The sequence below is a fragment of the Cryptotermes secundus genome, unplaced genomic scaffold (assembly GCF_002891405.2).
Source record: "Cryptotermes secundus unplaced genomic scaffold, Csec_1.0 scaffold2457, whole genome shotgun sequence".
Classification (NCBI taxonomy): domain Eukaryota; kingdom Metazoa; phylum Arthropoda; class Insecta; order Blattodea; family Kalotermitidae; genus Cryptotermes; species Cryptotermes secundus.
The window spans coordinates 166,335-192,542 of NW_019727139.1; the positions used below are offsets into that span (position 1 = coordinate 166,335).

At 37.0% G+C, this 26,208-nt stretch overlaps 1 protein-coding gene across 1 annotated transcript in view; it reads left to right on the forward strand.

Moving 5' to 3' along the window:
• Positions 1-26,208, forward strand: part of LOC111864561 (DNA polymerase theta) — an 82,623-nt gene that overhangs the window by 39,452 nt on the left and 16,963 nt on the right. The window contains exons 13-19 of the mRNA XM_023851906.2: positions 1,763-1,913; positions 8,339-8,582; positions 9,378-12,570; positions 14,945-15,363; positions 17,077-17,232; positions 19,373-19,680; positions 23,349-23,560. Of these exons, the coding sequence (XP_023707674.2) occupies positions 1,763-1,913; positions 8,339-8,582; positions 9,378-12,570; positions 14,945-15,363; positions 17,077-17,232; positions 19,373-19,680; positions 23,349-23,560 (4,683 nt within the window). The remainder of the gene's footprint in view (positions 1-1,762; positions 1,914-8,338; positions 8,583-9,377; positions 12,571-14,944; positions 15,364-17,076; positions 17,233-19,372; positions 19,681-23,348; positions 23,561-26,208) is intronic.

Consider the following 26,208-nt stretch of genomic DNA (forward strand, 5'->3'; position numbering starts at 1 on the left):
TGACACCAGTCACAATGTTTATCAATATTTGGAGCAGCTACTGCCCAACTGTCCATATCCATGTATTCTCTTGAGGTCAGTTCTTTGTGCACTCAGTATTTCACTACAATACCACTACTCACTGACTGACACTCATCTCTTTAATCTTTTCTTCCTTTTCACTGAACTGAACTGAAAACTGACTTGACTACTTTGATTAATTCATGAATTTACTGCACTGCAGACTTGTGACACACAGCACTCACTGTTTAATGTCTGCTTCTGCATTGCACTGGACCGAACTAATTGAACACATGTTTGCACTGCACTGCAGATGAATTGATCTGGACTCAAGAGAACTTGTACAGCTGCTTTACATAGCATATCATCCTTTGGGAAATATCTCATGGCTGCTTGAGTGACTGCAGCCTTCAGCATCAGCAGAGTTGGTTCTCAAACAAACCAGAAGAGAGAGAATTTTGATATATTGATTGAATAGGAGACATATGAATGCCAGATAATACTACTCCCCCTCTTGTGTGCACTCAGCTCAAGCAACAGTAATTAACATACATTATCTATCTGTCCATCTTCTATCTTTATTCCTGTTACTCCCACTTGGACCATAGGGCATCTGTCAAACACTTTGTTTCACTTCAGTTTCTTAATCTTAGACAGTCTGTAGGACTCCTTGGATGAGTGATCAGCCTGGTGCAAGGCTGCTACCTACATACAAACACAGAATAAATACAGACAAACATCCATGCCTTGAATGGAATTCGAACTCACAATCCCAGTGTTCGAGCAAGCAAAGACATTTCATGCCTTGGACTGCAAGGCCACTGTGACTGACACTTACGTTATCACTTGAAATTATATATACTCAGTTTATATTCAATATTATATTTAAGCATCCTGTTGCACTCCATACGATAAATGATATAATGATACAAATTCCGTCCCAAGTGCAAACAATATATTATGTGTCCTTGATCACACAGGAAGACTGCACAGGATAACACCTATACAGTGTGGAAACAAGAACTAGCCGCTGCAGCACTTTAGACATAGGGCGAATAACCCTAACAATTTTAAATTTAAAATTTAAAATTTAGAGAAAAATTTTAAAGGATTTTAAAATTAGAACTAAAGATTTTATAGTGCTACTATAAGAACGTCAAAATTAACGTGTGAAAAATAATCTACAAACCAGACAGATATCAACGAAGTAGATGTTGATAAAAGGAAAGTGTTTTAAATGTTAAATTTTGGGCTGGGTGCAGTGTGACAGCAACGTGAGTGTTATACACCTGATGATGGCCGTCTGAGGCTGAAACATGTAGTGTAGAGGAGCAAGATCAAGGACACATAATATATTGTTTGCGCTTGGGACGGAATTTGTATCATTATATCATTTATCAGTTAATATTCATTTCTGTGAAACTCTCCCCCTGCAGTTCTCGTACTTACAGGTATATGCTTAAGAATATATAGTTCTAAAAGGAAATTATAACATGCAGATGTTTGTTTTGAAAATTGTGCGTTTTGTCTTTGATATTCAAACTGACCTGCTATAGTGTAGTCAGAGTTTCTCCAACAGTCTGCATGGCCATATAAAAACTGAACTTTTCTCCAGCAGCAGGTTACATGAATTTTTCATCAACTCAGGTGATTGCCTGAGCATACTTCATTGTCAGCTTCTTTTAAAACCCCCTAACTTACCATCATCACATTCATTTCTGTTTCATATTTTCTTACAGCAAGTGTACTGTGTGTTTTTCAGTTACAAAAGATGTCTGTTCATCGCCGATTTTATACAGCTCTTGCATTGCATGACCTGGTCAATGAAGTTCCTTTAGCTGTTGTTGCAACAAAGTTTGGTTGCTCAAGAGGCATGTTGCAGTCTCTACAGCAGTCAGCTGCTACTTTTGCAGGTGGTTATTATAATAGTTTTGGCAATAAGATAAAGAATATGTTGTTTGTTTTCTCTGTGAAATCTAATATTGACCTCTTTTATCTGTACGAGATGCTATCGGAAAGTTCCCGGACTAGGTCAAAAAAGAAATATTGACTTAACTTACTCAATTTTGGCTGCCATCTCCTTCAAAATAGTCTCCTTGGGAATGTATACAGCAATCCCATCATTTTTCCCATGCTTTGAAAGCACAGTGGAAGTCATTTTCCTTGATGCTCTCGAGTACCTCTTGTGATTCATTTTGGGTGTCACGCACTGTTTGAAAACGCCGTCCCTTCAGTCTCATTTTCAATTTGGGAAACAAAGCTAAATCACTGGGGACTAAGTCCAGCTATTAGGGAGGATGGGGAATGATAACCATATTGTTGTAAGCCACAAACTCTGTGGTTTTCAGGGAAGTGTGGGAGGGCTGTCGTGATGAAGGCACAGTGCGGTGCATGTTCAGATTTTCTGATAAGACCTCCTGGCAAACTCTATAACTGATCCCAGCAGTGTCTGTGAGCTCATGGATTGTTTGTCGACAGTCTTGATTGATGAGTTCTCAAATTTTTTCAACATTTTCTATGGTTTTTCTGGTGCTTGGTCGTCCTGAATGTTCATCATCTTCGTCTGACACTCGACCGGCCTTGGAAACGTGAATGCCATTCCAAAAGCCTCACAAAGTATTTCAAGGATTTTAGTAGTGGGTTTACTGAGCTTCACACAAAACTTGATGCAGACACATTGCTCAGTTTTGCTTTCCATCCCACACAAAGCGAAACATGAAGTTGAAAAAGAACTCATATGAAAGCAATGCGTGTTCACAGCATGGTGTCATGTGGCAGACTGATGCAATAGGCTTGCAGAAGTGTGATCTTAGCCTCCCCTCTCATCTTTCATCGAGGCAGTTACAACAGTAACAGTCTGGGGACTTTCTGATACCACCTTGTATTCCTTAATTTCAGCATAACATTAAACTCATTTCTCTACCCTGAATAGCTTTGGAAATAACTAAGGAAAGAGGAATAAAAAAGAAAAGGAACTTGGCCATTTGTAAAAGAAGCTCATCAAGATTCTTGGATAGTTTTATGAGAGTAATAGAACATGATACATATGGATGACAACCAATGGCCTATAAAGTTATGAAAGAATTATACAGCGAATAAAAATATGATGTTGATAAATAATATAAAAGAAGAGGAATGAGTTGTATTTTTTAATGAGCTATGGAATAATTATAGAAGACATAAAATGAAAAAATGATAAAGAAAGTGATAAATTAGAAGAGATAGATTTGATTACAAAGGAATAATTACAAAAAGGCCACAAATGGAATTAAAAACAGAAAGCCACAGGACAAATCTTGAATAAATGGCGAACTGTTTAATATGGAGGCATTTCCCTTTATGACATACTATTTTCTTTGTTAAATATGTGTTGGAAATACTCTATTCCAGTTGTATGGTATCAAACTAAACTAGTAATTAAATTTAAAAGAGGAAAAAGAAATATATGTTATAGTTATCATGGAATTAGCCATCTTATTAATGGATATGAAGTTTGTTGAAAAATTATTAACAACAGAATTCTAAATATTGCTGAAGCCCTGTTATTAAAATATAAAATTTTAGATGAGGATGTTGTTGTACTGACAATGTTTTTACAATTAAGCAAATAACAAAGGAGGAAATAGTTTAATGGAGAACTATATATTGTTTTTTGTTACCTAGAGTAAGCTTTGATCAAGTAGATGGAGAGCTTTGGGAAATAATGGCTAAAAGAGATGATCTAAACCATTTACTGCAAATATTAAGATATACATTCATAAAGACAGAGAAACGCATGCAATTTGGGAAATGGCCGGCTGTCAAGAGACATCAAGATTAATCAAGCAGTGAGACAGTTTTACGTATTTTAGCATTTGCTGACAGTTCGATTATAATATCAGAAAATGAAGATGATTTCCTGAAAATTATATTTCAGTTAAATAATATAGTATTTAATGATTATAATTTTAGAGTCTCTGCCACAAAATAAATAATTGTGGCTTTCAAGGGAAAGTACTCAATTTGTTGAAAGATACTTCAGAATAGGTAATATTAAAACAAGCGAAAAATTTTAATTGTCTTGATGTGACATTGAAAAGTAAGTAGGTTTCAAAACAATGTGGAACTATTTCAGGAGTACTGAAAAGAGACAGACTAGAACAGATATGTTGGTACCTCTAGTTGGGATATTGGTAGGCATTGTGTACCACAGGGGTCCATTCTTGGTCCACTTCTTTTTCTCTTTTATATAAATGATCTACCTAAAATTTTTAATAACTCAGTCAAATCAGTTTTATTTGCAGATGATACAAGTTTAGTTATTAGTAGTTACAATAATATGCAATACAGAAATGATGCTGATATTTCCTTTGCTTATCTTAATGATTGGCTTAATTCAAACTTATTAACTCTAAATATTAACAAAACTAAACATGTTCTATTTATGATAAAGCCAAGTTCTAATAGTGTATCTTCTGTTAATTATCATAATAATGTGATTTTAAGCAGTGCAAATTTGAAATCTTTGGGATTAGCTATTGAAAGCTCATATACTTGGAAAGCTCATATATCCCAACCCATGCCTAAATTGTGCAAGGCTTGTTACTCAGTGAGGGTGATCAAGTCCATTATGTCCACAGAGACATTAAAATGGGATATCACTCTTATTTCCATTCACTTTTGTCCTATGGAATTATTTTTCGGGGCAATTCTTATAGTATGCACATTTTCAGAATTGTAAAGAGAATAATTGGAACCATGAGTGGGTTGAGATCTAGGGACTCTTGTAGAGATGCATTTAGGGACTGGGGAATTTTGCCATTGCAGTCCCAATATATATTTTCTTTGCTGATGTTTGTTGCAAATAATATGGGTTTATATCACACGACATCCCAAATTCATGGCCTTAATACTTGGCGTAATTTTGATCTTTATCACTCTTAGACAAATATGACAACTTACCTTATTATTTTGGTATTAAACTTTTTAATCATCTTCCTTTAAATATAAAAGAGTTAATTCAGTATATTAAGCAATTTAGAGCAACTTTAAATGCTTTTTTACATACTAAATCCTATTACACTTTAGATGAATATTTTAATTAGGGATAGTTTCTTGTTTAGCTATGACCCATTATTTGATCTAGTGTCATGTATATGTTCCAATTCTGTATTATATTTTATATACACATGGTAGGTTATGTAGTTGCAGTGATGTGTAGGGTTTCATATGCTTGATTTATTGTTGTGGATTTATATGCATTGTTCTGTTGACTACTTGCTGATTTAGCAAGCTTGTGGTGTGACAGGTTCTGTATCCAGTGGCTTCGGCCTTGTATGGATGTGCTGGAACGTGTAATAAATACAATACAATACAATACAAACAATACTGAAGTTCCACAAAAATAAGGCAATGAATCTTGGACTATAAAGATTAAGGACTGAGTAGCAACTCAGATGAAGTGTTTAATATCCACGAAGAGTTGCAGTGAAATAGAACAAAAAAAGAAGGAAAGAACTGGGAATTTTCTCATTCAGCAGAAAAAATTGAAGAATATAGAGAGAAATGGAAAGAGCATTTTCAAAGAATGGATGAAACCTGTATTCCTAAACAAGTTATTGCTCACAAAGCATATGTCAAGAGACATGTGGGAAGACAAAGGAAGAGATGGGAAGAGCCATAAATAGACTGGAACAGGCTAATGACTAAATCCTTGAAGTGAAGAAGACAAAGAAGAAGAAAATTTCTGATTTCAATTGCTTTGAAATCTGGACATCTTCCATTGCCATTTGGCCCTGACATCACATATAGCCATAAATCTCCTTAAGTAAATTTATGCCTTTCTTCAAGAAACATAACATTTCATGTGCTGTGTAATGCCTAGTTTACCTCACTGTTGTATAACATTTGTATGATTTGTCTCTATCTTACTATCCTCTATCTTTTTACATGACATTTGTAACTCTGGGAGCATTCTTGAAAATTTTCCTTTCATTATTTCTGTCTGTCAGATTTTGTAGATGTAAATTTGATTAAATGTGCTTTAGAAGTTGTCTTGATGCATTGCAGTACAAAGGAATACAAAACTACAGCACTTTGATGTATATTTAATTGTTCATGTTAACAAAATTGTTTTCAAAATATTCACCTTGGAATGCAGTCCACTTATCCCATTGCTTTATCTAAGATTGGAACCTCTGGTTCAAATCATCCTTTGTTGGCACCTTTAGTTACATTCTCATGGCTATGATTCATTATTCAGTTGACAGATTTGACAGATATCATCTGTCCTGATCTCTTTTTCTAACTCCAAAAGAGCCAAAAGATACAGAGTGGCAAGTGTGGGCCGTAGGGAGGCTGTGATACAATTCTGATTCCTTTTCTTCTGCAGAAAATAAAAAAAAAAAATCACAGGCTGGTATGCATTATTATGATGAAGGAGAATGATCGATTGCTGTTTTTATCATTTCCACCTGAAATGTTGTGGCACAGAATGACTAAGTGGTTATGAAGGGATTATCATCACAACCTTTCCAGCACTTCTTGTTGTTTTTAGTTGTTATGAAAGGGCCAGAGAACTTGAGATTTTCCATTTCAGTTTTGTTCTTTGGTAGTGGCACTGTATTGAAACAGACATGATTTGCCAACAAGAATGATGTGTACAAATGCATTACTGTGTTCTTCAAAATGCCCTTTAAGTCCCTGATACCCAGTAACTCAGTACTCTATCTGATCAGGTGTTTATAACCTAGGAATCCAACAGTTTCATCATACTAGTTTCATCCCAATGTTAGTATGCAGCATTGCATATGCACTGTGTGTTGAAATGTTGGTAAGTTTACAAATATTAATGTGACAGTTTTTGTGAACAATAACTACATTTAGCATCTACACAAGACACAAGAGAAGGAAATATGCACAGCACCTCAAAAATATACCAATCACCAGCACACGCTACACAAACAAAAAGAAGGAATTGTATTTCAGAATTTCAGATTAAGTCATAAAATCAGAAGAAGAGTTATAACAGTATATAAAAGTGCAGCAATTTCACCAAACAATTTTAATACACCTGATGATGGCCTAATAGGCTGAAACATGTTGTGTGAAATATGGCAAATAAAGATATACAACCCGAAAGAGTTAAGAGTTTTAAAAATTTAAATTTTGAATTTTAAAAATTTTAGTGTGAATTGCACAGGAGACAGAAGTGAATTCACAAGAAAACTGCAGCTGTGTTTATTATGTTATTCTGAGAAGCTGAAGGTCTGCCTGTCCTATAGATTGACTGCTTTCAGGAAATGTCCCCCTGCCCTTAATAAGAAACAGTAGCATGTATCATGATTTTCTCACCACAGGCTTCTTGGATCATACAGAATGTTTTTATGGCAGTTCTCCTTAAATTAACGCATCTTTTCCATGTCCATGTTGTAGCAGTAAAATACTCGATTCACAATAATTCAATTATTTGTCGAGGCGTGTTCAAGTCCGTAAAACACTTCTGACACCAATGTAATGTGTTTCGTTACTGAATATGCCGTAGAGATTGTTAATTGGTTTATTCAACAACCTACAAATAACGGCTACAATTAATTATCACAATGTTACGGGTTTCCACACTTTACAAACCCTACAACAAAATCCCTTAACACTATCTTCCAGAGTCTTCACGTATTAATAGCGCGGGAGCTATACAAGTCTCGCTGAATTACACACTCCAAATATAACTGGTTATCACGAACTATCACTGATTCTCGCACACGCGTCTGTAGCTCATAACTTGCGAACTGAGAACTCGTTGATAACACACTGACTCTCGCTTGCTGCTCAGCCAGCTTTTATTCCATTCGCTGTTGCTAGGGTCGCCCACCACGTCACTACTGTGATGTGGCGTATAGCCTAGCAACGCTGTTACCTCGCGCCGTCTTAAGTCACCATGAAGGGGGTGGGGGGAGGGAGCGCTACGTTACCGCCACGTGCCGCTGGAGAGGTAGGGGTCCTCCGTTGCGCAACATGTCACACTATGATTGCACAATAATTATTTCATTTGTCCCTTTGTAGGCATAGTTCAGCACATTTACCTTATGCCGTTTACTCACAACTGATAATACCAACAATAGGTGTCGCTATTTCACATGATAGCTTAATGCTGCCAGCATATATTTTTTGCTGTATTGTCATTTATTCCTCTAAAATAATGTTCTGTTTACCCTTATTATTTTTTGAACTGTCCTTATATTGTTGAAATACTGAGTTGAAAAACGTAACTGAACTAATGATAAAACTATGCCTGTTTTAGCATAACATTATTTTACAATTATAATTTTGTTTTACTTTTGGTATACATTGCATCATGTAGGTATGGTAACAGCTTTTTGCCGACGCCTTCGATGGTCTAGTTTGGAGCTTCTAGTTTCTCAGTTCCAAGATCGCCTCCAGTTTGGAGTTCAACGAGAATTGTGTGACTTGATGAGGCTTGATGGGTTGAATGGACTGAGGGCACGAGCTTTGTTTGATGCAGGCATCTGTACAATTGCTGATCTTGCTGCTTCAGATGTGTGTGCTGTGGAAAATGCCCTCCACAAAGCTGTGCCCTTCCAGAGGTTTGTTTTATTTCTTGGAAGACGTTATGCTCATTCGTTCATTATACAGAAAGTTACTTTTGTAAGTTTATGATTAAAAATATTATAAAGCATTAGCTTAAAACATATTGTGAACATTTGATGATGATATGCCAAAATTCATTACATTGTCATTCTGACAATATACTCAATTTTGACATATCTAAACAATTTTTTCATTAAAATAAATAGTTATATAATCTGAGAGTTGATGGAAATGTGTATCAGTCTGAAAAATACATTATCATCTATAGATACAATATTTTAATGAAAACAGTAAGAAACATTTATTTTCCCCCATTTTGGTCTTAAAAATTAGTCATCATGCAATACAATTCTGTTTTAATCACTGCTGAATTTCAGATCTTATATAGAATATCCTCTAAGTGCCTTACAACTAGTTTCACTTCACATAAGGTTCCATCTCACCTCTTTTCATCAGTCACTGTTATATAGAACAAGTGTGAATGAGTATTGATATAACAATCATATGAACAGGATGTGGAGCATGATCCTACAGGCCAAGTATGACACTCTTAGGGTCAAATTTTATAAATACTTCACAGCAGAAAAGCACCACAGAAGTGGGTATACCGTGTACAGCACTGCAGAAAATTTCAGTGCCATAGCTGCTGTAGGCTGGCTTGAAATGAAGGGGTATTTTAATGTTGTAATATTGTGACGTGCAGTTAGCTGGACTACAAGTGCACTGTCAAAACAGTGCAATGTATGGCCAATGAAGATAATAAACAAGATACTTTTTTATTGTTGTTGCAGTTGCAGAGAATTGGATGGAGAGACATCCTTTGACACAAAACAGCGCAAGAAATTAAGAAATGTATGGATTACAGGACGTCAAGGACTCACTGAAAGGGAGGCTGCATCTTTGTTAATTTATGATTCTCGTTCCTTTCTTCAAAAAGAATTGGGTTTAGCTGATGCTAAATGGGACAACCAAGAAAGTGATAAATCAGGTCATGACAGTCAGTCCCCATCAAAACAGAGTATCCACAGTGAACAGGAACGATATCAACTCCATGATAAAACCTCCAAGTGTCCTGAACAAAAAACTAACCAGTTATCCACTTCATGTCGCCTTCAGTCATCTCCATTATTGCTAAAAGAAATTAAGCCAAAAATGCCCCTTTCTGATATTAATAAGAGGCTCACAGAACAGGAAAGAAGGAATTCATTATGTTGTATTTTATCAGGATATAAAATGCAGAATTTTAAAACTGAAATTGGAGAAACAAAATTTAAATATCTGTCATCTGAATTAAGCAATGAAGATTATGTTTCATCGTCACCATTGTTGAAATGCAGCCAAAACAAGTCTTCACAGATGTGTACAAGTCAAAAGCTTCGTTTTAGGTTAGGAAAAGCCAAGAATTCTAAAATACTTTCTGGTAGTATTTCTAAAAACGCTTCTTGTAAGAGAAGCATTTGTAAATCAAAAAAGGTTATTTTGTCTAAAGAGCTGATATCTGAAACCTTCGCTGCAGGTAAACCATACCAAGCAGTACCTATTATTACAAACCAGGTACAGTGCAATAAAATGGACAGTTCTAATTTCAGGACAGTTAATGGTTCATTATCAAAAGAAAGCAGATATGAACAGAATCTACTGAGCTCCTTGTCTGCCCTTAATGAAACATCTGACAATAGTCTGTCTGTAACTAATAAAGTAAATCAGAGTACAGATTATTTTGGTTCACCTCTTGAAATCTCAGAAAGTAAGCTGCATGAAAAAACTCAACAATTTAAGCAGAATAACAAACCAGAGATTAGCAACGAACCATCTTCAGAAAATTTAAATAGAGAGGTGACCACTGTTCCAAATGTATGTAGCAACAAAGAGCAATGTCTAAGGACTTCTCTGTCTTCTTTTAGAATAACAAATAATACAGTGATTAAAAATAATGAACATTTGGCAAACATATGTCCTACTGACGAATATTTATTAAATTATAATATGAATCAAGAGCTTGAACTATTAAAAGAGGATACTGGAGAGTTAGATCATAAGACACTTGATCAGAACAGGGATACTTCGTTAGGTGTCCTATGTGAAGGACTGGAAACAAAGGAGAAAATTATTCTAACAGAGACAGATAACAAGAGGGTGAGTTCAGATTTCTTCTCATCACCAATATCAGGGGGAAACTGTATCCTTCATGCGGAAGGTGATAATCAGAGTCCAGTTTTATTTGGGGACAGCCTTGTTGTGGACACACAACTTGTTAAATTGTTGGATGGATGCTGTGATGAACATCAAATAATAGCAGAAGGGAATTGTCAGAATCAGGCACAAGATTATAATAAAATATCATCCACTGATCACATCATCCAGCAAGTACCCGATGATGTGAAGGATCAACAGTGTCTGACTTCAGTATCTAAATGTGGCAACAGTTTCAGTCAAGGTGAACATATTAAAAATGGGAGAGAATGCCATAAGCATATAGAAGAATCCAACCCTGTGAGAAGCCTTGTGTCTCATTCGGATATTCTGAATTCTGCAAAACTTCATACAGAAGATGTAGTCAATGAATTACATTCCTGTGAAGCTGAAGTAAATGATAAAATGAAGGAAAATATTTCATTTAAGAAACAGAGTCAATTTCATACCTTATCAAAGGGTACAAACACTGCTCATAATGCTATGAAGTTGGGCAATAATGATGGTGAAATGCTAGACAAAATAACCAGTTCTTCTGTATATCATTCAGAAATTGAAAGTTTGGAACTGCCTGCAGCTTCAAACATTGTCAGAGACTCCATGGGCAGGAAAGGAATACTTGTTAATTTATCATCTTCTGATTCAACAGACAAGGAAGTTTCAGACCCTCATAGTGTTTATTCTGAGGAAATACATTTTCGTTCTGTTGATGAGCAGACTGCCATATCACCTTTTAAATATAATTTTAAAACAAAAAAAGGTTTGGTGTCTCCAGCTACCTACCATTTGAATGAAAAATTGCAGGGAAAACTGTGTAAAAGTAATACACCTTTGAAAGAAACTTTAAGAAGGAAGCGAAAAACATCCATATCTAGTGATTTCAGTTATTCTGAAAGTGAATTCAATAATAGAAAAAGGAAAAGAATTTCCAATAAATGTAAAATTGCTGGTGATGAAAGTGAGGTGACTTGGGCAGAAACAGAGCTCTCAGTTTTGAATGAAAATGGCAATGCAGAATACTGGCTTCATACAAAGAATGAGAGAGCATTTGAATCCAATAAAAATATGCCTCCAAAGAGACAGCATCCTGACAAACAAGTGCACTTTACAAATGTGAACCAGGGAGTAAATCCTGTAAGGGTAAATGAACTGCTAAATGCAGAAGATGCTGACTGCATTACAGACTCCTTCTTTGAAGGAGCTTTTGATACTTACTGGGATTTGGATAGTAAAATTGCAGAAATCAAAAGGGAAGATAAAATTAGCCTTGACTTGGGACTAGATAAAGTTGGCACTAGTACAGGTAAAACCCGTACATTACCTGAACTCCGTGTCCTCATTCCTCCCAGTGTGTCCACTACACCAACACATAAGCCAGACAGCAAAGATGAGGTGACACCAGCAGATAGTTCTTCACTCAGTCAGAGATTAGGAGATAATTCAAAAGGAGGCAAGAATGTTAGCCAGCCTCCTTTTATTATTAGCAACTCATTTCTTGAAGCTGCTTTCAATACTATTTGGGAAGAAAAGTCAGAGTGTAAGGAAATCAAGAAGGAAATAGATCATGTGAATCAAAATGTAAACAGTGATGCTGGAAGTAATATATCAACAAAAGATGTTGATACTCATAGTAACCTTAGGCACCAACAACTTAGTTTTGATAACAAGGGAACCACAGGACAATCATCTAGTAAGGAGAAGAAGTCTGGGTGTGGCAGAAGAAGATCTCCACGTCTTTTGTCAGCTGCTGCAGATAAAGAAAAAGGAAATTCTTGTGAGAGTTCTGTTGAGGTCTGTAAACTAGGTTTAATGGCAAAGTTTAAATTAATAAGTTTACTGTTTTAAACTTGTCATTTTTATTTCTATCACAATTACTGCCACAGTTGCACAGTGTTTGACTAATTCAGTATTTTTGGAAGTGTGGCTGAACTTTTGAACTACATTTAATAACATCCATCAAATGTGAATTCTTATGTACTGTCTTTTTGATACTGCTAAACCAAAGAAAGGATGCAGAACATTCTTTGGCAATAATGTAATACTCTGTGGGTGTTTCAATATGTACCCCCGGGCTTTCCAGTTGTCACTTAGTTTACGGATGTGTAGTAATTCTCTGTGGTTAAGAACTGATTTAATATATGGTAAATTATATTAGTGTTTACATTGAGCATATATAAAAAGGTAAAGTTGTCCCAGTGACAGGCTATGGAGGCCCATATGGTTCTGAGACACTGAGGCCTCCACATTTCTACACAGTCCACTCATGGGTGGCAGTGATGTTGTTAGCCTTTACCTCCAGGAAGATTCCTATATACATAATTGTTAATTGCTTTAAGAGGTATAACTAATAACAGTGTATAACAAAACAATGTTTTCTACCCTTCAAAGAAAATTGGGTCATTCTAGTAATTTCATTCTGAGTTTGAAAATTTTGTATCACCCACATGTGTCAAGGCAGAGACTATAAAAAATATGTATAGAGTGCCCCAAGAAGTGTCTGCTAGACTTCAAGGGGTTATTAATTAGGTTACTTTGGTGAAAAATATATCAACATGGAACTGATTCTCAGCAGTTGCAGAGCTGTTACTGATAACTGAGGAACACGAAGAAAACTGCTGATTGAATAAATCAATTCATAGTCTCCTGACCAGTGGGTTGGTGCTATGAGATGTTCCACTTTAAAAATTAATCACTAAAGTAATTTTCCAAAGAAAATGGTGGGCAATAGAATATTTTTGGTAACACTGTCATAATCTGCACATAAGAGCACATTGAAATCAACAAACTTTACATTAAGGAGAAAGTTAAGTGTTGTAAATTGTAATTGCAAGGCATCTAGGAAATATAGAACAGCTAGGGCAAGGGAGGAAAGATGAAGAACAATAATTACTGGATGCATGTTCTACTGAGAGAACAGTTTATGAACTGAAAATTATTAAGAAAGAAGGCAAAGAAAGTGAATGGTAACATTCCTGTACTTTAAACACCATGCCATAAGAATGTATGGGAGGGTGAAGGTATAGCTCCACCAATCTTGAAACTGGTATTGGGTGGAGGTGAGGAGTCTGTTTTACTCCCCGGGAAAGGCCCCTGTTACCCATGGGGTGGGAGGTGGTTGGGTCTCAGAGCCAGTCTGGATGCTTTGGAATAAAAAAAATATCTTGCCCCTCTGGGAATTAAACCCCTGTCATCCAGCACACCAGCACATAGCCTTTCACTGTACTGACTGAGCTATCCCTGTTCTTGCCAGAGATTTGTATCTAAGAATTTTATCTGGACAAGTATAACATTATTTTCCTTAAAATTTCCCACTGTGGTGGTAGTTGTTATATAGTTGAATAGATATGATATGCAATTAAATGCTAGTGTTAACTGTCACAAAATATACTTGATATGCTCATTATGTTCTTGCATACGAGTATGTACATTGGGCTTTCTCACTGTTTTCTTTGTAACATGATACATTATTCCATTATCGGTATAAAGACACAGTCCTTTGTGACCTACTGGGTTATGATAACATGAAGTCTGATAGGTGGTAATCAATATTTCAGAGGAACATAGGGCCACCATCTTCAGGGTAGAGGTCTTTACCTAACATGTGGAACATAATATGAATTTTCACTGCTGTAGAAACCTCAGATCTCATATAAAAACAAATTATTTGTTCTGATGGTATAGTAAGTCTCATCCTTCAAAAATCTACATGCAGTATACGAACTGATTATAAATTAATCCTGGTAAATCATTTAAATTTAAGTCAAAAGTAACATGTAGTATAGCTAGTAAGCCTTGCTCATAACAGCAGACTGATGACTTAGGAGCAATGGCCAACTCATGACTGTTAAGTGTATACTGCATCCATACAAGGTCTCAGTTTAATGTGTCATTATTTAATAATTTTTAAAGGAACATGACAATCTGCAAAGCAGATTCTACTTTGTTTAATGCAGAAGTCAAAGAACACTAGGTTTAAGAAAGAAAGCACAGTTTCTTATATATATATATATATTCTTTACATCTGGGTTTGTTATACTAATATGTTGTTGTATAACAGACTTTCCTATATTGTGACAGAATAATTATCTCATACTTAAATACTTAAAAACAATTGTACATGCATTATAAATAACTTACAGTGTAAGATGGTTCTGATTGTTTGCAGACAGTTGCCAAAATGAAGAACTCACGAGGCTCATTAGATGCTGAAGAACATAATAACTGCCAAAAAACACATTCCCTTGTGCCCAGTGTGTATCCTGAAGTTCTGAAAAATAAAAACAGATCTATTAGTAAAAGGCTGGATTCTGGAGAGAATTTGCGTGACTGTAGATCACAATCTCTTCTAGGAAGACGAAATAATAACGCAGACTTTCCATCTTCACCTTGCCATGTAGAGACAGAGTTTGTAGCCAGTGCAGAACCCATTGTTAAAGAGCTGAAATCTTCACCAGTCCATAGTCCAACAGTATGCAAGACAAAGGCAAATAAAATTTTTCAGTTCAGTAGTGATAGCTCAGATGTAGAAGCTGAGGATGATCTTATTACTTCATCACAAGATTGTGAAGATAGTGAAAGAAAACGGTATGTGATTTCTTAGAGTTTTTCTTGCATGATAGTTATAATCTCAGCAACAGTGCTACTACTATTACTTCTACTACTATGTAATTTATTGCCATCATAATGAGGAGTACTGTTTTCTGGGGTATGCCACCATATAGTCTGGTAGAAGTTTACTGAAGTTTTGGTGGAACATACTGCCACCAGCTTCAGGGTTGAAGCGTAAGCTGAAGAGGAAAGCAGCAAGCAGTGTAAGTTTTATTCTTATTGCTTGGATTATTTTTCAACCCTGAAGATGGAGACAGTATGTTCTTCTGAAATGCCAATAAACTTTTACTAGACTATGCTGTGATACATTCCAGAAGCTAGTAGTCTTCATAGTCACAATTGTGAAAACCTCAAATTATTCATCAGCAGCAGCAATATTTTGTTTTTAAATTACTGCAAATGGTGGATGGATACATAATATTCCTCCATCCTCATACTAATGTACTGGCATATTAGGCAATCACATCAGCAGATTTCACTGCCAGTTATACTACATGCTTTGTGTACAGGTGTACATGTTATTGTCAACATCATCTTCTGACTTTATATGCATTTGTAGTTTCTCGATTAGATGACTAGAATGCAATGAAATTTACAGAAATTATAAAAGAATGCTCAACTACATGGGCCTGTACCCCATGAAATGCCATGTTGTTTTGGTGAACAGTCCTTATATCAGTTTACAGTTAAGAGTATGTCTATTCAGGTTTCACATAAACAGTACACATCTGCTTATAATTTTACATTAGTTTATTCTGATTGATATTTTCTTATCTTAGATTTTGGTTTTCTACATCTTTCCCCCCATTTGGATTATTAATCTTCCAGTATTCCAAAGATAAGGTCTGTTTTTACAACTTATTATATCCATATACACTAGTTATTCATTAATTAATAACCATGTTTTACATAACAGTTCCAATTTCAGTTTCTAGTTCTGGTACATTTTAATAAAATATACTTATAATGCTCCTCCTGTTGGAATAAGGGGGACCTACCTTTTCTTGCATTACTTTTATAACAACAAACATCTCTACCCTAATGCATTTTATTGTTGGATTAAAATGTGCATTATTCTAAATATGATATTAACCACAAAATTTGTAGGACTGAAAGTTTGGGCAATAGGAAAGCACAGTAGACCACTGTAGTTCGCGGTGCAAGGGCAGAGGAGGCCTAACCCTCATACATTCATTCACTGGGCAATAGGAAGGTAGGGTTCATGAATTCTACCTGGAATTCCCTGTTGCTTATTACAACAAACCTCCTTTTCTTCAGTAAGTCTATAGTGGTACATACTTATGTTCCAACACTACTATTTTCACACAAAATACTCTTCTTGTTCTGAAGTTGAAATGTCAGGATATGCAGTACATGATACAGAACATTGTGTTTTAGCTTTATATTTGGGAGATCCTTAGTTTGAATCTTGACCAAGATACTACCCAACCTGGCTGAAATTTCTTGTAGTTCTTCTTAGTCCCTCTAGGCAAGCGTTGCACAGCCCCTGGAACAGAGTATGAGAGTTCTTTCCCGTCACATTCTTTCTAAATCACCATTCATAATCATTCTGTATTTTCTTGATTGATTTTGTATAACCTATGCAGTTGGAATAGTGTCATTAGATAAACCAAGGATTCCTTTACTGTTTGGTATTTATGGCCTTGAAGTAGTATTGTTTGTTAACAGAGGCAGTGGCAGACTGGGGAAAGTCAGATGTAAGATGTCAGGGAGAGACATAAGAAGTGCATCAAAAAGTCCATCACATTCCTCCCAGCAGCCGAGTAGAGCCCTGAAGCCTGTATCAAAACTTGTGATGAATGAGGTCCATTCCAGAAAAGCGATGTAAATATTATCTTGAAACTCTGTAATCTATCCTTTTCGTTTTATATAGAATAATTCCACTGGAAATCAACATAATTTAATATATCAACTATCTTAACCACACTGACTGAATGCAATTTAATGTTTACTGTGAATTAAGTGGTTTGTGACTAATATTTCTTTTTTTCTTTCATTTGTATATGTAGTACTTTCAGATTCTTATTATATTAAAATTCTTGTATACCTGTAATTATTCACATTGTAAATAGGATTTTATTTATACTGGTATCATTTTTTTCTGTAATTAGGCTCCCATTTTGGTTCAGAACATTTCAAGGTCCGGGTACGATTTCCTGTGCTACCAGATTTTTTCCTGAGAAGTAGTGGGTCTGGAACAGGGTCCAGTCAGCCTCATGATGATAATTGAGGAGCTCTTTCAAGGAATAGGGGCTCTGGTCTAGAAAACCGAAATTAACGGCCGTGGGGATTCGTTGCACTGACCACGCAACACCCTCTATCTGCAAAAGTTGGCACTAAACTTCGCCGACAAGCAGCGGTCGCTCAGTCAGTATAGTTCACTTGCAGACTAAAATCACCAAGTGTTTTTGGTTTGTTTGACATACAATTTTTGACCTTGGACAGTGAAATAAGAATGTACAGCAGCCACTAATATTTTCTACTCCTATATCAGATATATCAGAAGTGACTCATCATAAAAATATTGTGATGATTACTTAAACATTGGCTATTGTGAAGTAATGGCTCTATAAACAAATTGACCTTCACTAGGTGACGGCCTGTGACAACAATAGAAGAACTGCTGGGAGTGGCGTTTGCTATGCAGTCCATGTCGAGACTATATAGCAAGAGCTGTCAAGGCAACTGAGCCAGTTGCCATAGTAGCTGACAGCAAGTGAGAGTTAGGACTAGGAGGTCATGAGGTGCAGCTGAGTTAGTTTCCATCATGAATTAATTGTGAAATGGTAGCCAGCTGGCAACAATGTAAACATGAGAGCAGAAGAATTTCCATCGTTGGGAACCATAACAAATGATGCATAGTGAAGGCCATTACTGGGCAATGACTAGTGAGGTTGAGAAGAGATAACACTGTAATTAAATTGACAGTGCAGTTGTGAGATATTTTCCGGACAGTAACAACATGAGTACAGAAACTGAAGAATCTCCATTATTGAGCTGTTACCAAGTAACTACTAGTGAAGACACTGCAGGCTGGAGAAGACTTAACATGTAGTGATTTGTAAAGTGTGGAAATCAGTGATAGTGTTATAGTTATTTATAGTTATGACCTGTAAGTTGTCAATAAATGTATTCACCAAACCATATCCCATCTATAGTCAATCATACACATGACACTATATTTACATATACTTAATAGGAGCCAGGATAGCTCAGTCAGTATAGCAATGGGCTATTGACTGGATAGCTGGGGTTTGATTTGTGGCAGGTGAAAGATATGTCTTTCTGCTTTACAACATCCAGACTGGCTCTGAGGCCCACCCAGCCTCCTATCCAATGGGTAGTGGGGGAGGGACTTTCCCTAGGGTTTAAGGCGTCAGGGCATGAAACTAACCACTCGCCTGCATGTGCCAAGGTCAAGAATGGTGGATTTGTACCTCCACTCCATCATATTCTTTCATGGCATGGTGCTTAATTGCTGAAGTAATTAAGCACAGGGACAACTTTACTTAACACAATGGAATGCAAACATTTAAATTTAAAGAATTGGAAATATTATTTCTTAGTATCATTGTGTGTGTGAAATTTCTTCTTTTATTTTGTCACCACAATAGGTAGTATGGACACACCAGACATTCATTGTTTCTTATAATGGAAGTACTATATTCAGATAAAACATAAAAAACTTTCATATATATTGAATTTTATGTGCAAAAAACTGGGCAATGTAGGACTACTAGCAGACAAATACAAGTGAATGCAAAAAAGTTAAATACATTATGATGGCTCAATGAGCCAGAACATGTGAGAAACAACAAATGTATGGCGTGTCCATACTACCTACTGTGGTGATGAAATAAAATAGAGAAATTAAAGAATTGGTTTTGTTAGCTTGATTATATCGATAAAAGTAAATACCTTAAAAACTAGTTACTGAACTACTTTTGTATTGCCCTGATTACAGTATGTGGGATTCTATTAACATCGTTTATGTTTGTGGACATGAGAGAGTATGGGCTGCTTTCCAATCTGAATTGACTTCTGTTCATTCATCCACCATGGCTATAGCTGTTGCCTGTGAACGCTTGAGTCAACTCAACTCATCTGAAAGCATTAACAGTGCAAGAATAGGAGACAGGATCATTGGCCGAAGGAACAAGAAACTTGAGAGCACCACACAAAAAAAGACAATGTATTATGAGGACAGAATTGTGTCAGGAATTGCTCTTTGCTTTGGTGGGAAGGATGTCTTCTACATCAGTTTAAAACAAGGTACAGTCTTTAGTGCTGGTGTTCTCTTGAGCAGTAACAATGAGGAGTGGTCAGAAAGTATATTTACAAGACGCATAATCTCGCAACAAGAGGACCTACATTTATTGTGGGTATGTTAGAGGGATTTGCTAATCATTGCAGGTAGCACTGCATGTTGATTTGCTTGCAGTGTACTGCTTATTATGTGTATGAATTAGTATTCCATGGGAACAGCGGTCCAAGATTGAAGTCAATGGTGTAATTCAATTTTGAATGCAAGATATGTGTTGGCAGCAGAAATTTCATGCAAGTTTGTGTTGAAGATGTTATTAATTGGTGTCAAGAATTTCAAGGCAGAAGAATCCATGGAAGATTGTGGAAGAACCAGAAGTACTCACAACATCAAGAACTGCTGACCATTGTTCACTCATGGAAAATGTGACCAGAAGTGACAGAAGTATTACAGTGAACAGGCTGCAACATGACTGAATCTATCACATGGAACACTTGTCAATATCATCCTAGACTCAGGATTTAATGAAGTGTGTGTACACTCCATGCTTTGAGTGCTAATGGGAAACCACAAGATATAACGAGTGGCTTATGCTGTGTCATTTCTTCAACTATATTCTGTCAGTGATGAAGAATTTCTCTAGCTCATTGTCACAGGAGATGAGACATAGGTTTACCATCTTATGATGGAGATAAAATGTATCAGTGTGGAATGGGAATACCCTGGTTCTCCACAATGAAAGAAGTTTAAGATTGAGAGATCCACTGTGAGAGCAATGTGTTTTGGGATCACAAAGGTGTTATGCTTACATACATTTTGCAATAAGGCACAGTGAACAGTGCAGCAACTTATTGTGCAATGCTGACACATTTTTGCATGACCATCAAATGAAAACGTTCTGGAATTCTGGAACAGAGTTCTGCTTCTGCACAACAGTGCATGGTCACATGCTGCCATAAGGACACACAATTTATTAAATTTCCAGTGGGAGATATTGGAGCATCCTGCACATAGCCCTGACCTGGCATTAAGTGATTAACATCTTTTTCCAGTGCTGAATCAACGAGACCATAGATTTCAAATGATGATGACATGGAAACAACAGGGAAATAATGGCTGAGCAAAAAGGACATGGTCTTCTACTGACAGAGAATAGAAAAATTCATCACACAATATAAGTACTTCAATTTTTGAAGAGACTATATCAGAAAGTAGTGGGATGACCATGGAATTGCCTTGCATATTTCATGTCAGAGATTGTAATACAAGAACCTTGACTGTATGTATATGTCTTATAAACTTATTCTTGACTGACCCTCAAATATAGAATGTTCATTCACCAAACAGTTCTGCAGACAAAAACAAGGGGCTTTGTCTCTACTTGGGATTATGCTGGTGATGTAGGTTATAGTTGTGTCGTTGAGAATCACAAACATAGACACTAACCGAGAGAAGGGAGGAGAGCCAAATATCTCCCACCCCCTAATCATTTTTGAAAAAATCAAACTGAAAAGAGAAGGAAAATTCCAAATATTAATACCAAGAATGAAAAGAATACTCTAGGACAGTCAGTAAAAAATAGTCTTAAACAGTTTAAATGTAAGTCTGCAGGCAAATTTTCTGGTTTCTTCAGGATATGTTGCCTCCATCTTCAGGGTTTAAGAGTAAGCCAAGCAAGAAACCAGGATAAGGCAAGCACCAGAGCAAGTGACTCACAAACATATAGGAATATAGAAACAGATGGAACCTTGGAAGCCAGCTCATCAGTTTCCTTTGGCTCTTAGAGATCCATAATGAACCAATGAGAGACAGAAATAGAGTGACTAGGTATGGCCCTTGGAAAGGCCAGTTGTGCACATATGCAAACACAGGTGAGACAAGTTTAGGTGTGTGTGACGGACAGAGAACCAAGGAGGGTTGGAGGGATGTCATATGAATGGGTTTCAGACATAATAAGAGCAAAGACAGCAGAGGAAGAGTAGGAAAGGAAGGAAAGACTTAGGTTTCATGGGTGCCTGGAGAGGGCACAGGGGTGGTGTGCTGACAAGGAGAGTGTGCATGGGCCTGTGTGGTCCGGTGGAGAACGAATCTAACTAGAGAATCCTGTGAGGGAGGCTTCCTACAGTCTTTCATGGAGGAGATGAGAGATTTCAATGATTTGATGAGGCAGAAGCCATCCTCCATCTTCATATTATTGGGACGGAGCTCAATCTCAATCACCTCCCTGATGATCCATTATCGCCCATCCAACAGGCATGCTGTACTTTCCACACTGGTGCATAGGGCTACAGCTCTTTGTGACTGTGACAGCCTTAATGATGAGTTGGAGCTTCTGAGAGACACTTTCAGGCACAATGACCTGATTTTCAGAGTTTTCAACCCTACCATGATGGTTTCTCCACCCAGTGATAAGCCAAATTCAGTGACTTTCCTGCTTATGACATGTCAATCTCAACTGCATTAGCAGAATGTCCCAGAACAATAATAATTCGTTTGGCCTCATAGTTCCTAGTTTCCTTTGGTTGGGCAAGGACAACCTTGAACTGAGGATATTCATGAGTATATAGTATCCCCAGTGAGTGCAGTTAAGTCTGCATTGGACAGGCTGTTTGATTGACTCCAGGTTGAAGGAGCACCACTGGGTAATCTGGCCAGAACATCCAGACAGATCAGATATGGTGGAGTACAGCATCCACGTACATAACAACAGCATCCTATCCATCAATCCAAGTATATGGATCACTTCATCAAAGAAGTGACTGATATTGAGCTTCATATGAATAATATAAAAAGGAAGGATAGCTTCTGCCTTAAGTCACAAAAATCTCTCACCTGCTACCTGAAAGACTGTAGGAAACCTTTGTCTCAGGGTTCTCCGCTGGGCCACATTAATAGTTCATACTTCCCCTGTCAGAGCTCCAACCTGCCCTCTCCAGACCTCTATCAACTCTAAGACTTTCCTTCCTTTCCTGGCCTTCTTCTGCTATCTTCGTTCTTCATATCCCCCAAATGCATGTCTATGATCCACTCCCTTCAATCCTCATCGGTTCCTTGCCCACCACACAAACCTATGACTTCTCTCCCACATGTGCACAAGTGGCCCTTTCAAGCGCCATACCAAGCCACTCTTCTTCTGTCTTCTATTGGTTCACCCGGGTTTTCTGAAAGATCCAATAGGAATTACGGTTTGGCTACAAATGTCCCATTTGTTTCTGTATAATCCAATATGTTTGCAAGTCACTTGGTCTGCTTGCTGCCTGCTTCATGCTGGTTTCTTGATTGGCTCTCTCTTCAACCCTGAAGATTGAGGCGACATGTTCCTCTGAAATGTTAATTAACTCTCAACAGATTACATGGTGTTAAATCCCAGAAGACAGAATTCCTTAAGCAAAGAATTTATTTTATTGTTATTTCATGTTAAGCAAAATTAAGCATCCTTACTGTCTGATGGCAGTATGGATGGAGATGTTTTGTCAGTGAACTGTCTTGCATGTGTATTTTAAAATGTTTCTTGAAAAATGTATGCAAGCAATTACATGTCTTAATTTCTCCTTAAAGTTTGCATGGTTTTGGAGAAATCTTTACTCATAATCAGCCTAGGTGAAGGACTGGCTGGTATTTTTGAACAAGGGTACAATATATTAGAGTTTTAATTATATAAATATATTTTAAACAGGTGACCAGAACTGTGTAGACTTACAGTGCAAGCTTGATTTAATTCAAGATTTACTGGCTAGAAAACATGTTTGTGCATTTGACCTCAAGGAACATGTGAAAGCTTTAGCCCGATGTTGCGGTGTAATGGTGGATGTTACTACAGGTCATGACCCCAAAGTAGCTGATTGGCTTCTGGAACCAGAGGGCAGAGAAAAGAACCTCCATTCTATGGTAAGGGAAACATGATCCTGCAATTGTAGATCATATATGCATATGCATTTTGGTGACTGTATAAATAGAAAGCAGACCACTAGGAATGGGCTGTTACCGTTACCAATGCTTAAGCTGCTGTGTCATCCTACATTCACTTCTTTGCTTCACAGCAGAAGTTAGTTTTTTGACTGCATCAATATTGATTTTAGGTATAGATTGACAGTGGAACACATGATCCTTGACTGTTGTACTCGTAAAATTTGGATCTTGACACTAAGTACAAAGTCAAGATGGATTATGAAGAGTACCATCTTCTGGAACCTAACTCTTACTACATATACATTTGTAGATAGGCAGTCACCTAGTCATGTTCAGTGTGAAACTTTTACCCTTAGAAGATCACAGATTAAATTCCTGTCATTTAGCAGAATGTTTTATTATTGTCAGTTTTCTGTTTATCCTCTTCTGCTATGAATGAATAAATGAATAAATGCATAAGGGGCGGGCCACAATAATCCAGTCCTTTCACTGCGACCTTCAATGATCTATTGTGCTTCCCCTTTTGATTAACCCTTTATCAATCCCACACTTCGAATTAAATGTAGGACTTTGTTTATGGTAGTCACTTGGTTCCATAAAAATCTGCCAAGGTGATAAAACCTTAAATAAGCTATGGTCTCATAATAACATAGGATGTGTGTAGCTGATTCATCTTTTTCTAGGACAAGTGTGGTGATCTGTGAGTACCAGTTTGAAAACATGTCCATTCAAGTGACAGTGTCGTGTAAATAATCCTACCACCCATCTTAGTTGGCCTCTGCTCAATTTTAACATATCCTTTGTTCTTCTGGCAAAGGGCGCTAGTGTAAGTCCCTTTACCTGTTTGAGTCCAATTACAGATTCCCAGTGTTTTTATGATTTGTGTTCATTCAGTCCCTGACCGCTTCTTTGACAACTCCAATTGAGATGCTGCAAAAGCTGGTTCAGGTCCTATGAACAGATGTTCAGTTCCCTTTCTTGCCAGCTGATCTACCATTTCATTACCTGGCACCCATGTCAGTTGAACTCTGTTATGTTTGCCCAGTTGTATGAGAAATTGATGGCAGTTCCAGACCAGTTTTGAGGTGATCTTGTATTTGCCAAGTGCTTTAATTGCAGATTGACTGATAGGATGTAGATGTTTCTATTTTTATAGTTCCCATCTAGATTTTCAACTGCGCATGCCTCAGTGGCATACATTTATACTGTTGTGTACTGCCCATGGCTAAAACTAAGTTTTCACCTTGTGCCATGGCAATACACCCCACCTTCAGTTCATTTATTTGTCTTGGAGTACTCTTCTGCTATTGTTTACTACTCGTATATATTTTTAAAGATAATAGTTGTCACTTGGTAATGTCCTCAATATTTTTAATAGCATTTGGGCACATTTCACTGTGTCTTATTGTACAGGGGGATTATGTATCATGATTTGTATTTCAGTTATAGAAGTAGATTTTAAATTTCCTTTAATCTGTCCCATTGCTTGATTCTATATTAACTGTATTTCATTCAGTATTGATGGAATTGCTGTCATGCTTTGATGCTGTGTTGTAGAACTGGATTTACATAGCATTCATATGAGGGTTATTCAGAAGGTAATATCCGGTGAGCCGTTAACAAAACAAGCAATAAGAAAAACAATTATTATAAACAAAAATACATAAATACTTAAGCTACTTCTCAACATAGTCACCACTGGAACTGGGACACTTGTCTTATTGGGGAATAAGTATGCCTGTGTTAAAGAAGTCTGCTGCCTGTGAGCTAAGCCAAATTTTGACACCTTCCATCAACTCTTCATTGTTGTTGAAGTGCTGTGATCACAACCAGTTCTTCAGATAGGTAAACAGGTGGTAGTCACTTGGAGCAAGACCAGAGCTGTAAGGAGGGTGGTCAGACAACTCCCAGTTGAAATGCTCCAGCAGTGCTCGAGCATGAGCAGCTGTATGCAGACCCTCATTGTCATGGAGGACCACTACACCGTATGTCAGCATTCCACACCTTTTGTCATGAATGGCCTTATGCTGTTTTTTACAGTTTCACATGCATTACACTTCTGACATTACTGTGGTCCCTTGTTGCATGAATTCCACCATCAGTACTCCTTTCCTTTCCCAGAAAACAGTTGCCATCGGCTTTCTGGAAGGCAGACAACGTTCATTTAAGCTTTTCAGGGTTGTTTGGTGAATGTGTATGCATCCATTGCTTTGACTGCTGCTTTGCTTCATCATTCACAAATGAAACCCAGGTTTCATCACTTGGTTTTTGTACAGTGTGACTGGAAATTCATTGCCATCTTTGTGATATCACTCTAAAAAGTCAAAGCTGAAGCCATTCTCTGCATTTTGTGCACACCCATGGGCATTTTTGGAACATCTTGCAGTCTTCCACAAAACTTGTAACAACCTAACCACACTCTGATAATCGCATAGCGAACAGTGTGTGAAATTTGTGAAAGTTCACACAAAATTTCTGAAATTGTGAAGGGCTATCTTTCAAAAATTTTTTGGTCAACACTTTGAACAATATCATCACTCACTACAGATGGCTGGCTGACCACTTTGCTCACCCATCTTTGGACATTCTACACCATGGTCTTACAGTTCCATGACTCATTATATTTT